Source organism: Gymnoscopelus microlampas (assembly GCF_963454915.1).
Source record: "Gymnoscopelus microlampas genome assembly, chromosome: 18".
In the NCBI taxonomy this organism is placed as follows: Eukaryota; Metazoa; Chordata; class Actinopteri; order Myctophiformes; family Myctophidae; genus Gymnoscopelus; species Gymnoscopelus microlampas.
The window spans coordinates 18,527,915-18,546,784 of NC_139955.1; the positions used below are offsets into that span (position 1 = coordinate 18,527,915).

At 42.7% G+C, this 18,870-nt stretch overlaps 1 protein-coding gene across 1 annotated transcript in view; it reads right to left on the reverse strand.

The window, feature by feature from the left end:
* tenm2a (teneurin transmembrane protein 2a) overlaps nt 1-18,870 on the reverse strand; it is a gene marked incomplete at both ends in the record, with an annotated part of 272,638 nt that overhangs the window by 94,623 nt on the left and 159,145 nt on the right. The window contains one exon of the mRNA XM_084041921.1: nt 15,687-15,918. Within this exon, the coding sequence (XP_083898047.1) occupies nt 15,687-15,918 (232 nt within the window). The remainder of the gene's footprint in view (nt 1-15,686; nt 15,919-18,870) is intronic.

The window sequence follows — 18,870 nt, forward strand, 5'->3', positions numbered from 1 at the left end:
CTTAAGAGTTTCTGAAAATATTAACTAATCTAATTGAACTACACCAACAATGTGAGACAATGATCAAATGCTTACAGAATTAGTTCCATGTTGGAGATTAGCGGTTGACCTGATTCTTTTTCTTTTTCTCTGTCCTCCTTTCCTCCTCCTCTCCTACACAGAACGAAGGAGCCACATCACGGGAAAAAGTGTGCATAATCAGCGAATCGAACGTCTGTGGAGAGATTTATGGTGCATTGTGACCGGAAATTACTATACAGCCTTCCGCCATCTGGAAGACATTGGTGCTCTGGATCCTGACAGTGACGTGGATCTCATCTGCCTACACTACGTTATGGTTCCCAGGATCAACGCGCACCTTGACCTCTTTCAATGCACTTGGGACAACCATCCTTTATCTTCTGAGAGGAACAAGTCTCCTGAACAGCTGTGGATTTCAGGTCTTTTGATGAAACATGGATCCCTTCCACTTGAGGTAACTTTTCATGTCTCAAGACAATAAAGTTGTGTGTTTTGAAACTATAAGGACCATGTTTGTTGGAATTAGCACAAAAAGCAATTGCCAATCTTAATAAAGTATTGGCTATAACAAAAAAGACGTATTTTCAGATGTTCAGCAGTGTTGGCCTAACACCATCATACTGGGCCAGGTGTGCATGTTGGTATGCTTGGGTTGTTTTCAAAACAAGACAAAATAAAAATTCTAACATTTATAAACTGATATCGTTTCAGGATGCGGAAAATGAAGATTTCGGGACTGATGATGACGGACCAGGTGGTTCAACTGATACATTGGATCAAGTCACTGTCCCTGAACCGGAATTGACACTGAAGGCTGCCATAGAGGCAAGGCTGAGAGAGAATGTCAATCCAACTCAGCCAAGCTCATGTTTCGGATGCGACTTGTATGTAAAGGCAAAAATAGAAGTGCAGTCAATTATTGGACATTTTCATTAGTGTAAACAGACACTGCATTTACACAAAGACCTGAGGCCCATTCTAATGATTTCTTATGACACAATGAAGGAGCCTCTGCGAGCTCAAATCTGTGAAGAAGTCTTTCCTTTTTTTCTTTTTTAACGTATTGCAAGCTTTCGTTCGTAGACCTTCATCAGGCAGTGTATAAGTTATCAAACTTTGTCATGTCAAGGACCCCCACATTCCCCAACACACAGCTTTGACAAGCATGAGGAGAATAAAAAAAGAATGATTCTTGAATCTTGGCTAGCTTTGTCATATTTCTGGTATAAGCATAAAAGACTTTGGGTCTCTATGTACTTTTCTTTTGCACTCAATGGAATCAGCTAATTTTGTAGTTCTCAAACGCATTTGGTTATTCATATGGGTGGGTAAATTTATTAATAACTATTACAGAGAAAAATAAACAAGCCAGATGCATTTTAGTAATTGTCAGTATGATTACAATGTCAGTCAATACCACATGTTTGTTGGTTCCTCCTAATATAAAATATACATTACATGACTGATTACATGCAGCACTGATTATGGTAATGTTGTAATACGTGTAATAGTGTAATAATTGTAATGGTGTAATAATGCAACAAGTGTAATAGTGTAATAACATAATAATGGTAACAGTGTAATAGGTTTAATAGTGTAATAGTGCAATATGTGTGATAGTATAATAGGTATAATAGTGTAAAAAGTGTAATAGTGTAATGACGCAATAGGTGTTATAGTGTAGTGAAGTAGTTGGAGTTTGGGTGGATGTGGGCGGTTGATTTTGAAAGAGCCATTGCAACGTTATAAATCAAATCAAAAATCAAATCAAAATTTATTTATATAGCACATTTAAAATGACAAGGTCAACCAAAGTGCTGTACAGGTAAAAGCAAAAACAAAGCAAAACAAAAGGCAAAGGAAGCAAAAACAAAAACAGAGAAAAAGAAGCAAACAATGCAATGTAAGCCGACAAGAGTGCACAATGAGTAGGCGCAGACAAACAAACGTTAGCACCAATAGTGGGAGGTAGGGCTGCTTTAGTTGTTGCTGAAAGCCAAGGAGAAAAAATGAGTCTTTAGTAAGGATTTGAAAATAGCTAATGTCTGGGCTGCTTTGATACGTAGAGGTAAGTCATTCCAGAGCGTGGGGGCAGCCACGGCAAAGGCCCGGTCACCCCTGGTCACTTTAGTGGGTGCAGTTGGCACTTCCAGCAGCAGCTGGTCAGCCGACCTCAGGGCTCTGGAGGGGGAATGGTTGGAAACGAGATCTGCGAGGGACGGGGGAGCCAACCCATTACGGATTTTAAAAACAAACATTAAAATCTTAAAATCAATGCGGAAGCGGACAGGGAGCCAGTGTAGGGAGGCCAAAACTGGTGTAATGTGGTCCCGCTTTTTTGTCCCAGTAAGGAGACGGGCAGCGGCATTCTGGATCAACTGTAAGCGCTTGAGTTGTGATACTTCAATGCCGACATATAATGAATTACAGTAATCCAATCTGGTGGAGATAAATGCGTGTATCACCCTCTCAAGGTCGTTGTGGGAGAGGTATGGTTTTATTTTGGCCAGGAGTCTAAGATGGAAGAAGCTAGTTTTAACGACTGAGCTGACTTGTTTGTCCATTTTGAATGCTGAGTCAAAAGTGACACCAAGGTTTTTAACGGAGGAGTGTATATGGGAGCTGAGGGGACCTAATATGTCAGGGGGTGATGTGGGAGAATCGAGGCCGAAGAGGATGATTTCTATATATTTCTATATACGGTTATACCGTAATGCAAGAAAGAAACGTGAATAAAATACAATATGCAAATATAATCAATGTATGCTTTTTATTCTCAAAATTGGATTTACAACATCAAAGTGCATAGTGAGGCTTTAATAAATATGAACTGTGAAGGTCAAAGAAATGTTCTACTGTCATGACAATAATAAAAATAACATGCAGGATAAGCAAAATGTGTGTCCAAGTCAATCATGGAAACTTTAAAGATATTGTCTCAATGAAGATGTAGGCTACAGGGCATTTTCAGACTGCTCATTGTAATTGATATAAGGCAGCCTAGTTGCCAGTGTATAGTATTATCTGCTGTAGGCCTACTTTGCACTAAATTGTGTACCTGGACAGCCTTATTACTTAAAATGTGTGGAATCTGCGCACTTTGCGCTTGCCGCTTTCCCAAGGGTGCAACAATTATGGATTTTATTTGGGAGAAATTACCTGAATTAGCTTGGTGAATAGCTTGATGATAATAAAATGTAGGCTTTAGAATAAGAGAAACTATGTCCCAATTCATATCACTTTAATCAAGCCTTACTCTGTCAATTCTCAAGCAAATGTTATAATGAAAAATTCTTAATAATCTGTGACGTGTCTATATTCATTTGGTGTATAATACACATATAATCATGTTTTCATTACTCCTCTATAAAACGATATCAAGCTCTTATAGACCCCTTAACAGACGACGTCACACTGATAAGAACCAACCAGTATGCGTGCAACCAGTTTGCGCGCAATGAAACCCATTCTATCAGGTCTCGCTAGGACGCGCCTCACCAGTCAACACACAATAGGGGGTTGGGGTGTGCTGAAACCAGCGCACCCCAAAACAACAGGTTGAGAATTGATTTTGTGAAACAATCACCTGTGCATCTAGTCTCAATGTTGGTAAACAAATAATTGGTTTATAAAACCTTACATTGAAGTCTCAAATTAACTATCTCGTGGCTATGGTGACCAGATCCAAACTGTTCATTTGAGGGACAGAAGTAGGCTACCACTTGTGTGGGACAATGTGGGACGGGCGGGAATTTATAGCAAATTATTACTTAAGTAGCTATTAAATGCCTTGATGTCATATTCGTCCATAGGCCTAATACTGCTCATCATTTTGTTATGACCCTGCTGTAGGCTAGGGGATATTTCTCATGTTATGGCTACTGTATGTACACTGGAGCCTGCCAGTTTTTTTATATTATATATACCTCTAATTAATATTTTGAATTAAAATAGCAGATGTACAAGCTCACATGCATGCATTGTGACATTGTAGATCTCCTATTTTCAAAGGGTCGAAATGTGCATATGGCTGCTGAAGTGGTTAATATATGTTTTGTAATAATAATCAAAATCTACTAAGTAAATAAAGTTTTAAAATAAATGTAGTGGACTAAAAGTACTTAAGTAAATTACTACTTAGTTATTTTCCACCACTGCTAAATGTCCCTTACAAGGAGAATATTTCATTAAAATAGTTCCTTATACAATAATTCATAATTTTAAATAGCTAATGTAGAAGAACATAACTAACTAACTTTGTATCCCGTCTTTTTCAAGTACATACATTATTATTTAAATATTATTTAAATAATAAAAAAATTATTTATAATTGTCATGCGCACACGCACGCGATCCAGAGAGTCGCGCATTCCCAGGCACGCGTAAATCGCTGTGCGCACCTCACTGCTCGCCTCGTGTAATCGCGTGACCAAAAAATAAATGTTATCTTTATGCGTGCGTTAATGCGTGCGTTCTCCATGTTGGTACGCGACTACGCGTAGTCGTGTACAACTACGCGAGTACGCGTGCACGTCAGGCGTGCACGTGTCGCGTGCACGCCTAATCGCGTTCCGTCAGAAATGAATGGGAAAGTACACGACACGTCTATGCGGTTCTGTGCAACACACAAAAAAAATTACACGATTACAGGACAGGGGGTGTGCTTACGTGGCACTAATCGAGCCTCATACACACACACACACACACACACACACACACACACACACACACACACACACACACACACACACACACACACACACACACACACACACACACACACACACACACACAGAAAAATGAAGTCCACCCAATGTTGGCTTCACTTTCAACTAACTTAGTATGTCATGGGCAGAGCAAATTAATTACAATATGATACAATATGTGTGTCTGTGTGTGTGTGTGTGTGTGTGTGTGTGTGTGTGTGTGTGTGTGTGTGTGTGTGTGTGTGTGTGTGTGTGTGTGTGTGTGTGTGTGTGTATGTGTGTGTGTGTGTGTGTGTGTATGGCAGAGCGCTAGTGGAGAAAGTGCACTGATGAATTACATGCATTCCATGTCATGCACAGTGATAAAGTGTGCATATGTCCCCATGTGGCTGTATGTATCCGTGTGTGTGAATCTCAGTAGTCTCTGTTGCCTTTCTCTTTGAGGGGCTGCTGCACAGCGAGGCTGGTATGAGAAGGGAATATGTCTATGGACTGTACTAATTATGAGTGGGAATGGAAAGTGTCTAATGTGCTCTGGGGAGGTAATTGACATTGATTTATGTTGTGGAGGCCTGTGGAGGGGCTTAACCATAGCAGGCAGCCAGCAATCACAACACTATCATTAGAGAAATTTGTGTGTGTGTGTGTGTGTGTGTGCGTGCGTGTGTGTGTGCGCGCGTGCATGTGTGCGTGCGCGCGTTCGTGTGCGCGCACGTGTGCAAGAGAGAGAAAGAGAGAGGGTGTGCTTGGGTGTGCTTGGGTATGAGTAAATATTGTACATTTGTGACAGTAGTCCAGCGTAGAGACATCACACATAATTAGAGGGAGCTGACAGACAGTCCCCTCCCTCAGCCCAACCTGCCGGCAACTCCAACTATTACCAGTTTGCTGTCATCCAACAGCTATATGTCCTGTCTTACATGTAAACAGGCACTAGCACCTATGGACACACGCACGCACGTACACTTTGAGTGGGAATATATTATGCACGATTTCTCTCATAGGTTTGTCCAGTGTGTCACCAAAAATAATTTGGAACCATATAGCGCTTTTAGCAACAGAAGAGAGGCGGTGAGATGAGAGGAGGACTTGTGAGATGGAGCGAAAGAGCGAGAGAGGGGGGAGAGAGAGAGAGAGAGAGAGAGAGAGATGGAGAGAGAAGGAGAGAGAGAAGGAGAGAGGGAGAGAGTGGGTGGAAGTGTTTTTGTTGCATTCCAACCCTGCTCCCCAATGAGCAAGAGGAGGACCTGGACAATTAACCACAGAGCATAGAGCATGCTGGGTAATTAGCAGAAAGTCAAGGCTCGCATTCCCCCCTGAGCAAGTGTGTTCTACCCCTCCAACACACACATGCACGCACACACACAACTATGCACACACTCACGATACACCCACTCACACATGCGCGTACATGTACCGCACGCGTGCGCACACACACACACACACACACACACACACACACACACACACACACACACACACACACACACCACTCCACAATCTTCTCATCTCTTACAAACATGTGGTTTTTGAGGACCAGGAAGGGAGGATTATAGTAAGAGGTCAAGGACAATTAGTAGATCTGCTCTGTGAGTTTGAGAGGACCACAGTGTAAAGTAAACATGGGGAGATGATCTTTGTAAAGTCTGTCCCAATTCTGTATTTGAATCCCCCTTTCTATCCATCGATATTTTATCAATCGTTATCTTTGTTTCAAACTGTATTTTCCTTAATGTTTTCTGAGTGTTTGTCAACAGTCTAGTGACTGTTGCCTATTATGAAATGTCATAATAGGCAAAAATGGGAAAATAGCCAATGTGAGGTTGTACATCATTTGATTCCACTGCACTACATCGTCGCACGACAAAGTATAAAATAGGGCTTAAATGCAATTCAAGTTGTTGAAGTAGTAGTACATTATGTATATGTAATTTTTCTCTATTAATTGGAATATTTGACCTTCACCTTTTGGTTATTTATAATATAAGTGAAAAGGTGGATTTGTTGTCTTGTGGATAAGAGTGTCAAAAAACGAATAAATGTGATAATAAATGGATGTTACAGAGAAGGAAAGGCTAGTGGACCTGTAAGTCTTCATCCTCCTGTATCACACCTAATTAATAGATACTGCCATCCAGTGATCTATAAGGTAACTTGCAGGAATACAATAGTTTTACTGAGGTCAGCCCCAGTGGGAAGTCACTCTCTTAGTTGTCGGTGCTATAATTGCAATTTACAATTTAAGCGTTTAGCAGGTGCTGTTATCCAGAGCGACTTACAAGGTCGCAAGAAGAGATCCGAACATTTATCATACAACAACAGGGTACGTGTTCAAGGAATTAGAGTTCAAGGAGAACAAGGATAGGCTACAAACTAAGATAACAGGTAAACAATAACTATGAGTTGAATAGGACAGAATTAGCTAAATCTATCATGTTGGCCGTGATCACAGATGGACTGAGAATCAAATGCTGACTGATTATTAAAAAAATATTTTGGCCAATACATTTAAGCTAAATCCTTAGGTTGTATGTCCATTATCTCAAATTGCAATGATGTCCAAACTACAATAAAGATGGTATTGTCCTAACCGGTGCAACGTCTGCTTCAAATAACTTCCACAACAACAGGGTCCATATTTATAAATGGAAGAGTAGGGAGACCACATCCAACCACTGCAGATGTTGGATAACTGCAGTTATATTGTATTAACAAACAGATGGCTAAAATAATGTTTTAGTCCCTGATTGTTACTTTTTCTTTCTAGAATTGAGTCCATAGTTGGCATTGGCTAGCACTCATCCTCGCATCGTTTGAATGAAAATTACACCCCCCATCTGTAATATTAAAAATACTAGAAAAAGTGCTCCTCGGAGCACAGGTCTCCGCCAGGTCAGGTACGTTATTCTGGCCTCCTGGTGGCGCTATAATAGGCCAATGTGAAAAGGGTGCCATTTATTCTTAGGTCTTTCACGGCAATCAGACACTGCATTCATGATGTGAGGCATTTTGTTCCAAAAATGTGTTTTGCTAAATTAGACCTGCTGGTGGCGCTATAACAGGCCAATGTGAAAAGGGTGGCATTCTTCCTCGACCTAGTGGGAATGTGCGTGTGAAATTTCACGGAAATCGCAAGCTGCGTGCATAGTTTGAGGCTTTTTGTTCAAAACGGACCAATCCTGCAAACTTTGGAAGCCAACCATAGTCAATGAGGATGGAATATGGGAAATCGGACAGATCCGTGTTGATCACATGACTATAGAGATACTGTGTACCGATTTGCATGACGTTTGGATAAAATCTGTAGGAGTAATGTAAAAATGCACAAATCGGCCTCCTGGTGGCGCTATAACAGGCCCATGTGAAAACATTGGGGCAGAGGTTCTGAATTGGCATCCAGGGAGTGTGTGTGCACAGTTTCGGAGCGAACGGGCCAACGGTGCCGGAGATTAGCTGGTAACACACAGACAGGAGGGACACACACACACACACACGGACACACGGACGGACGGACGGAGGGTAAAACATACTCTCTCGCCATGCCTTCGGCCTGGCGGAGACAATAAAACAGATGCACAAATATTACAGAGCAGACATGATAAAAGAATGAAATCTCTAAACACATCTAGCAGTGAATTAAACACATACACAATTTATAGAGCTTTATCTAACCTCTAACTGGTACAAACTCCTGAGAGCTCTAAATAAGAAAAAAAAAAGTACTGATATTGAATAAGTATGCTTGCTTGCTATACATAATATTATTATATTATGCTGCAATATCTTATAATCAGCTTTTTCATGATTTTTGTCCTTGTCCCCATTTTTCATTTCACTAGACAACTAAGCTTAATAAACTAATTAAATTTATGAGCAAATTAATAATTAAATGGAATTAAAGGGCATTTTAAACTTTCAAGCACTGTGTTTAATGTTTTAGTGCCCTGGTTGATGAAACAACAACATGGTCTGTCATTAACAGCCTCGAGTATGTAACAGCCTGATCCTCCATGAGGAGAGTGTTGATAACAGCAGTGTTACATTTCCCCCAGCTGCTGAATTAGAATGATGTGATTAACAGCAGTGCTTCACTGTGGACAATTAACAACATTAAACCTGTTGTCCCTATTATGGGTATGTCATTATAGGTGATCATAAAACAAAATATATCAAAAACCTTTTTAACATTTCCTCCCACCTCTTTTTAGGGCTTTTTTTTTTTTACAGGTACAGTGTAGAGAGAGGAAAAGCAGCTAGCAAATGGTCCGACCGGCCAGGAATTGAACCGGGAACTCGCTGTCAGGCATTAGAGCCCATGTGGTACAGTATACTCAGGTCACTGCAACATGTTTACATTTTTGTAAAAAATAAAATAAAAAACGAAATCTACAAGCTCACGCGTCGACACGATGTGAGCTGAGGTTAAAGGCGTTTTTTCATACATTTGGTCCAGCGCTACTCAACTGAGTAGCAACCAGCTCAATCTGGTCTCCTGTGAGCGCTCATTGAAGTGGTCCTCAAAGAAGAACTCCAGAGGATGTTATGTGGCGGCATGGAGTGCGAGGTCGCACTGCATTCCGTTGGGGGATTCTCCACGCCAGCCATATGGCAGGTCGTGAATCTTCCCTCTCGGCTGTCTATTAGCCACATCCACCGTGCTTCCAGCTCTCCTCTCCACCCTCCCACACCTCTCCTTCTATCCCCCTCCATCTCTCCATCTCTGCGTACACAATACACTCGCTGTAAATGTCAGCGGTGCTGTAACCACAGGTAGCATCTCCAGATCCATCTCGACACTCATGCATTTGAAAGTAACCCCCCCCCCCCCCACACACACACATCAACCACCACCTCCTCCACCCGGATAAATTGAGAATGTGCGACCCCGTCACTGATCTTATTTCTCCCAAGGAACGGTCCGCGGGATGGAGCGTCCTGTGATGAGGGAGAGATTGAAACTGGCATCAGCTGGCCGAGAGGCTCCACGGGACCGATTGGAAATCAGGTGCTTTTTTTTTCTCCACCGCTCAAACACATGCACGTGTGCAAGACCACGCACTTACTAGGTACACACACACACACACAGATGCAACAGCACCAGCAGAGATGTGCGCGCGCACACACACACACACACGCACGCACGCACGCACGCACGCACGCGCGCGCGCGCGCATGCACGGAGCAGCTCCATCTTTAGTCATTTATCTCACACTGCAAATGTACCCATGTTCTACGGCTCTCAATCTCTTCCCCTCCTTGCTCCTCTCCTCCTCCCCAAAAGAAAAACAATCTCCTTCAATCACTTCTCAATTCTTCTCTCTCTCCCTTCGTCTCTCCGTCTTTATCTTCCCCTATTCTGTGTAAACCATTCCTTCCCATGCCATCCTCCCTTACTCCCCTGACTTATGATTATCTGCTTTATTCTTTCTTTCTTTTTTTCCTTTCTTTCTTTCTTTCTTTCTTTCTTTCTTTCTTTGTCTGTCAGTATTCTTAGGTGATCAATCTTCATTCTCTTACTGTCTCTCTTGTGGGATAAGCCAACACACAAATGCACATAGAATTTGCATGCTTACTGTATGCTTATAGTAATATACATGTACATGCATACATATTTACCATGACGTGTGGACAACAAATGCCAGGATTTACATATGATCACAACCCCAAATAGACAGATTCATGGACACGCACTTCATTCTCTTACTGTCTCTCTTGTGGGGTAAGCCAACACACACACGCACGCACACACACACACACACACACACACACACACACACACACACACACACACACACACACACACACACACACACACACACACACACACACACACACACACACACACACACACACACACACACACACACACACACACACATACACACACACACACACACCCTCCTAGCTCTTAGTTATAATGAGATGGAGGATCGGTCCAGAGACGGTGTGGCTCTGTGGCTCAGCCCGGCTGGACGCGTTGGACCGGCACCAGCCGGCTGACCCAGTCACTGCTGTCACTGTGCCTAAAACCCAGGACCCACTCTGGACTCAGGGGGGCGGGGCTGGAAAATCTGTCTGCTGCCTTGGGCTCTGTGCAGAGCGACAGGCGCCATGCCACATGCAGAACATCACAGATAAAGAGGCTGAGCGTGTTGTGAGCATGCATGCATGCAGGCGTGAGTGCGGGCACGCGTGTGTGGGTGTGTGTGTGTGTGTGCGCGCACACATGAGCATGGATGTGGAGAGGGCTTAATGACCCAAAAATTGCCACTTAGGATTTTAGTGTCCACCAGGCAGGCCTAATACCTGGTAGCCTCACAAAACCTGAGCTGAAAGCAGCCTTGCCGGGTATCCAATCAACATGATAACATTAATCACAATGATAAGACATCACTTTACTTTCATCAAATCATGGATCCATATCACCATGGTGACGCATACACAGGTAACCAGGCAATTATGGCTGGAAATAGCTTGCATTTATTGCTGCGAGCTTTGCTGTTCATGGCCACCCTTCACTAACTGCTGCATATACTGACGGCAATGTGGACCTGAGATCAGTGGAGCTGAATTAAACATGGCCGGGCTTCATGAATACTGCATGGGCCAGGAGCTCTGGGGAGCTGGTCTGGGACCAGCCGGGGTTAGAAGCCCTGGCGCCCAGCAGGAGAAACACAACTACACAGCCCAGAGAGCAGACACACAATGCTGCACCGGTGCTGCACACACGCAAACACACACACACACACACACACACACACACACACTACCAAACAGCATACAGAGATATGTGTGCATGTGCAGCGCTGCATGCCTCATGAATAGCAATACGCTGCGTGAATGCTCCTTCTTTGTGTACAGTACAAGAGCACGTGAAGAGGGGGGCCGAACTGTGACACCGTTTGTGTATTTGATGCTCTCTCGCTCTCTCACGTCGAGCCGCGCGCTTAATGGTTTCGAAATATAGCCGCTTTTGTATCTTACTGCGCGTCACTTGAGAGTCAGAGGCAATTTGCAATTTGCCGTTTTGGTTGGGGCGGGCGGGGGGGGCGGGGGGGGGGGTGGGGGGCTGACTTTGTAGCCTTAGAAAGATGCAGTGGAGATGATGCACTCAGTGACACAAAGACAGCGGACGCTCTGCACCAGCCCAAGTCTAGTTAGTATTCTATAGCCTCGCGCTTCCCGCTAGCACCTCGGCTATGGCCTGAATAGCAGTCAGATACATTTACTGTGATCCCAACGCTTGACTCATCTTATTTCCAGTGGGACATTGCTATCAACTGATAACTCCGTAATATGCAGTAAAAAAAAAAGAAGAACGGGGAAAAAAAGTAATGGCTTCACGGTCACCGGAACATGAGAGGGAAATCACGGCTGAGTCAGTTTTGATTTCTAAATGACATATCCTCTATGTTACAAGAGTATGGTTAAACCCCATAGAATTGTATTGCATGCATTAGGTTATCATATTTATATTTATATTATTATATAACATAATGAAGATTTAAATGACATGATATCATTATGATAAAGTATGTATTAAATATTCTGTTGTTGTTGTTTGTTGTCTCAAAACATATTATAGTTTGTTTTGGTTTAAACATTTTCAATACAGTCTGCTACAGTAACACTGTAGCAAATAAATCTGTATATGCGTAAACAGAGGACATGCCAACACCAACATATTATATATATATATATATATATGTATTTTTTTAACTAATATCAAGCGTACTGCTTTCTCTTAAAGGGGAATTTTGGACCACGTTTTTTTCTTCTCGCTAAAAAAAAGATCAAAATATGCGATCTAGCGCAAGGTCTATTGGTGTGTCTTTTTAGCTGTGGGGGACCTGGGATGGACTTATGACATTTTTCTACTGTACCATTCATCCTAGGATATCATAACATCATAGAAAAGGGAAGAAACCTATGGTCCAAAATTCCCCTTTAAGCTCAGTCCAGACCAATGATTCGCAAGCTATGGAACCGTTGCAGAGACCGTTGCAGCGGTCTGAATTACCCTGTTGCAGGTCGGCGCAAGAGACTCTACATGTTCAATCCCAAGCAAAAAGAATTTCTTGGCTATTAAAAGAATTGCAGATATACAAGCTCATAGAGCGGCACAGAGTGCCACACTATGAGCTTGTAGATCTGCAATGTTTTTAAGCAAACGTTTTTAACTCCGATCTGTGCTGCTGGGGTCCCTGGAACAACAAATGTTGAGATGGGGGTCCGTGGCAAAATACATATCATTATGGGGGTCCTTGACATGGAAAAGTTGGAGCCCACTGATATAGCAACATACTGTTAGGATTTAGAAAACATTTTTAGATATGTATTTGGCTGTGGGCCCCCATCTCAGAAGCAAAGATTTGAGTTACAAATGTTCACTTTAAAGATGCCAAAGCAATCTATAACTAGAAAAAGTGCTCCTCGGAGCACAAGTCTCCGCCAGGTCAGGTAGGTTACTGTGGCCTCCTGGTGGCGCTATAATAGGCCAATGTGAAAAGGGTGGTATTTCTTTTTAGGCCTTTCACGGCAATCGGACACTGCATTCATGATTTGAGGAATTTTGTTCCAAAAATGTGTTTTGTTAAATTAGACCTGCTGGTGGCGCTATAACAGGCCAATGTGAAAAGGGTGGCATTTGTTCCTCGGCCTAGTGGGAATGTGCGTGTGAAATTGCACGGCAATCACACACTGCGTTCATGATTTGAGGCATTTTGTTGAAAACGGACCTATCCTGTAAACTATAAAAAGAAAAAAGAAATAAAAGAAAAGAAAGAAAAAAAAGTCAATGTTAGCCAATTAAGATGGAATATGAAATATCGGACACATTCCTCTTGATGACATGACTATAGAGATACTGTGTATCGATTTGCGTGATTTTTGGACAGAATGTGAAGGAGTATATTAAGAGCAAAAAATGTGTTTTCCAAAAGTCGGCCTCCTGGTGGCGCTCTAAAAGGCAGATGTGAAAAATGCAGACCAAAGGTTGTTCCTTGGCCTTTAGGGGGTATGCATGCAAAGTTTCACGCAGATCGGTGCAGTTTTAAGTAAAAACGTGAATCGGCCTGTTATAGCGCCACCATGAGGCTAATTTGAAAGTTTTTAAGTGGCATTTGTTCCTTGACATAGTGGGAATGTGCATGCACAATTTCACGGAAATCGCATGCTGCGTTCATGATTTGAGGCATTTTGTTCAAATCGGGCCAATCCTGCAAACTTTGGAAGCCAACTTTAGCCAATCAAGATGGAATATGGAAAATCAGACAGATCCGTGTTGATCACATGACTATAGAGATACTGATTTGCGTGACGTTTGGATAAAATCTGTAGGAGTAATATAAAAAAATGGGTTTTGCACAAATCGGCCTCCTGGTGGCGCTATAACAGGCCAATGTCAAAAACTTGGGCCAGAGGTTCTGAATTGGCATCCAGGGAGTGTGTGTGCACAGTTTCGCAGCAACCGGGCCAACGGTGCGGGAGATTAGCTGCTCACAGACAGATGGACACACAGACACACACACGGACGGACGGACGGACGGGGTGCAAAACATACTCTCTCGCCATGCCTTCGGCCTGGCGGAGACAATGACACCGATGCGTTCCCGGATTTAATGGGTTAACCAATCCGAGCATGTATACTGTAGCTCTCTTTGGGAACACTCATGCACGCAGATGTAAACAACTAAAAACAATGGGAGAGATTTGGATGGAGGAGAAAGAAGACCTTGTGCTTATCAACCTTTTGGCAGAATTATCATGTTTATAACAGAGCTACTCCAACAAAGTCACCCAAAAGGATGCCACACGTCGTATCGCGGAGAAACTTGCAGTATGGTCTTTCTTTCTCCCTTTCACTCTCTCTCTCTCTCTCTCTCTCACACACACACACACACATACACACAGTGGTGCTGTCACTGTGTGTGTGTTTGTGTATGTGTGAGGGTGACACAAACACTCAAACGCACAGACTGCGCAAGTCCTTTTTTACCACATGTACAGTACCCGACGAGAGGGAGAAAAATAGACGAGCGAATGGGAGAAAAGAAAAGAGAGCTATTTGATATTTGTATGCAAGATGAATATAGGCCTATCTATAATACATACAATAAACAAAGAATATCTGCTCCTCGTGTCTGTCACCGTCTGGCACAGTCCAGTTTTGGGACAACCCGTCTGTTGTTTCTCACATGGCTGAGGAAACAGTCACACGGTCACATCAGTGGTTCTCAAACTTTTTCATGTCAAGGGCCCCCAAAATGATATGTATTTGACCCCCTCATTTAAAAATGTGTTTTTCCCCCATCTACAAGCTCATAGCGCGGCACTCGGTGCACTCAGATGCAGTTCCCGGTTTTAATGGGTTACGGATTTTGTTGCACGTGGTTGCAACTTGCAAGTGGTTGCACTAGTTGCGTTGCGATTGCGAATCATTGGTCTGGACTGGGCTTTACTTGTTTGTATAAAAACATCCCTAGATCTGAATCTCTGTCAAATCTTATAGAAGTTTGCAAACTATGACAGTGTAAAGAACTCCTTTACACTGTTGGTCCACTAGTCTAGACATCATTATTGACCCCTCATAGTACATACTTTTTGTTTTTCTTTACTCTTTCTTCTTAGTCAAATTCGTTTTCTGTGTGAATGCATAGGAAACGTGATTCTGACTTTATGATTACGACATGTACCACAATGCTACAATGTGAAACACATTATAATATATTATATTATATCATATTAGAGAGTACACTTTGGTGATTTGTTTTAAAGGTTATCTCTGACGGATTTATGTTTTAAATACACAAAATAATAATAATTCATATTATTATACTGTTGTTTTCGAGGTTGACGGACACACGCGTGAGCACACACACACACACACACACACACACACACACACACACACACACACACACATTGAGTAAGGTCCCCCCTGGGAGGGGATGTTCTGACCTGGTCTCCAAGGGAACATTGCTGTTGAGGACCCAACTGTCCTGAAGCTGGACAGATTCCGGAGTGGTCGGCCCGTCTCCGGGGCCCGGAGGCGGGGCGTGGATGGGGTTGCGTCCCCCCCTCAGTGTGTTCCTGTTCAGGCTGTTGGCAGAATGGTGGGAGAGCGTCTGGTGGTTGTGAGGCGGCGGCAGAGGAGGCCGCAGCGTGGACTGACTGTGATGGTTGTTGACCCCTGTGTGAGGGAGAGGAGAGGAAGAAGAGCGGAAGAGCTTACTATAGGAGCGGGGGTGACCACAGTTAATCGCACAAAGCAATTTAACCGATTGTATTTTGACCCATTCAAACCGGGAACACATCTCTGTCATGTTAGATTTCTTTGGCTATTCAAAAACAGCAGATATAGCGAGTGCCGCGCTATGAGCGTGTAGATCTGCTATTTTTTTTAAATGATTAAAATGTGTGCAAATCTTGTCAAACATTTAACAAATGTCTTCTAAACAGTTTTTTGAAAAAACTATTGTTGCTATATCAGTGGTGCTCAAACCATTTTCATTACATTACATTACATTACAGTCATTTAGCAGACGCTTTTATCCAAAGCGACTTACAATAAGTGCATTCAACATAGGTAGGGAACAAAACTACTGATCACCAGAAGTCTTAAGTGCATTTCCTGCAAAAACAAGCAACCAAGAGTATACCTAGCGCTAAGGTAAAAGTGCTATATATCAGCTACCTACTTTCTTAAACAGATGAGACAAAATACCAAAATCAAATGAGCACGAGCTAATACAAATAGTGTATCGACTAAACAAGATGTCAAGGACCCCCAAAATTATATGTATTTGGCCGCGGACCCCCATCTCAGATTATTTAGTTCCAGGGACCCCCAGAAGTAAAGATTTGAGCAAAAAATATATGTATTCAAAGATTTGCACAAAATTGTTCAAGATTTCTTTTTTAAATGTGCGGTGCTATGAGCTTGTAGATCTGCTATTTATATATCCAAAGAAAACTAAAATGACAAAGATGCGTTCCCGGATTGAATGGGTTAAAAAAAATCTATAATCAATTTAAATAAAAATGATAGATTGTTGAAAATAGCCGATTGTAGATCGGCAATTTTCATTATTTAAGTATACTTAGGGCTTGAGCACAGAGGGCGAGACCAGCCACTGACTGTCTAATTTCACAGAAAATTATTCAACTAATTAAAACAGTAATCAATAGAGTAGACGCTAATACAATTATCGAAAATTGCAGCCCTACATGGGAGCAACGGTTTACGCTGGACGACACAACACAAGAGACACAAGTGCTGCTGGGATATCAAACTCGTTTCTCTCTCTCACTCACTCACACACTCACACACTCACACACACACACACACACACACACACACACACACACACACACACACACACACACACACACACACACACACACACACACACACACACACACGTGAAAAAAAGTCATGCTGGGTTTCATATGGTACGATAGACGAAATCGAACTCTCTGGACTTCACCTTTTTACTCTCCACAGTATCTTATTCAGCCTCGCGCCCCTACTTTCGAAGGAACAGGAAGAGTGTGTGTGAGCATGTGTATGTGTGTATTAGCTATATTAGAGCAGAGTGGGTGCTCATCTCGATGCTCTCAGACTTGAGGAACATGTTGTTGTCAGCTAGAAACCAATACCAGCTCCCCCAACAGCGAGCTAATGGACTGCTGAGAGAGACAGAGCTGAAAAACAAGCCTGGATGACTCAGACAGAAACACCCATTCACACATCAACAATGATACCTCCCTCACTCTGTGGAGGAGCTCTCAGCCTGTGTGTGTGTGTGTGTGTGTGTGCGCGTGTATGGACGTGTGTGTGTGTGTGTGTGTGTGTGTGTGTGTGTGTGTGTGTGTGTGTTTACAGAAAATCAATAGACCACATACTGTACAGTATAGGAGAGTTTGGCACAGTTTGCATCTTTCACACTGAGTACAGGATAATAGCAGATGCAGATACTCAGGTACTCAGTGAGCTCTACTACAGTATTACAAACACAATTTACAATATAGCTGCAAGCAGCAATTAGCGGTTTCGAGAATAATGGCAGACTGGCAGACTGTGACAAGAGTGGCAGACTGGCAGACTGGCAGACTTTGACAGAGTGGCAGACTGGCAGACTGGCAGACTGGCAGACTGGCAGACTTTGACAGAGTGGCAGACTGGCAGACTGTGACAGAGTGGCAGACTGGCAGACTGGCAGACTGTGACAGACTGTGGCAGACTGGCAGACAGACAGACTGTGGCAGACTGGCAGACTGGCAGACAGACAGACAGACAGTGACAGAGTGGCAGACTGTGACAGAGTGAGAGAGAGAGAGAGAGAGAGAGAGAGAGAGAGAGAGAGAGAGAGAGAGAGAGAGAGAGAAGAGAGAGAGAGAGAGAGAGAGAGAGAGAGAGAGAGAGAGAGAGAGAGAGAGAGAGCAAAGTGCACATGTCTGAATTAACAGGGTCATGTTTTGCATAATGCAATTTAAATGTAAACTGTGACAAGTGGGGTTTGAGCCGTGGACCTTTGGCACATGAGACTAACACTGTATTGATCAAGCTATTCAATCCACAGCCTTGGTCAGTGAGAAGGGAGAATCCAACAAAACAAAACAAAACAAAAGAGGGAATGAAGTACATCATACATTGAAAACAAGTACTCTCAATAAGCGTTTCATTTAATAATTGCATGTTTATTCATTGATACAGTCATGTTGTGTGTAATGCAATTGAGTTGAGGTCTGCATGAGGTGAGATTTGAACCGGCGACGCTCTGGTATCAAGGCAGATGATTAAGCCATTGGGCCAACAGACCCGAACTGATGAAAAGGGAGTTCACACACATGACACACTTTCACGCAAATTGCTCAGAAATACTGGATTTAAATGTTTTTCAAACTGCTCAAAATTGCAGACAATCTAAGGGTGGAGTTTACTGGTTAACAATTGCACATGCATTCATTGATACAGTCATGTTGTGTGCAATGCAATTATAATGAATTCTACATGACGTGGGATTCGAACCAGGAACCCTGTGGTTTCAAGGCAGATGATTAAGCCATTGGGCCAACAGACCTGTACTAGTGAAAAGGGAGTTCACACACATGACACACTTTCACGCAAATTGCTCAGAAA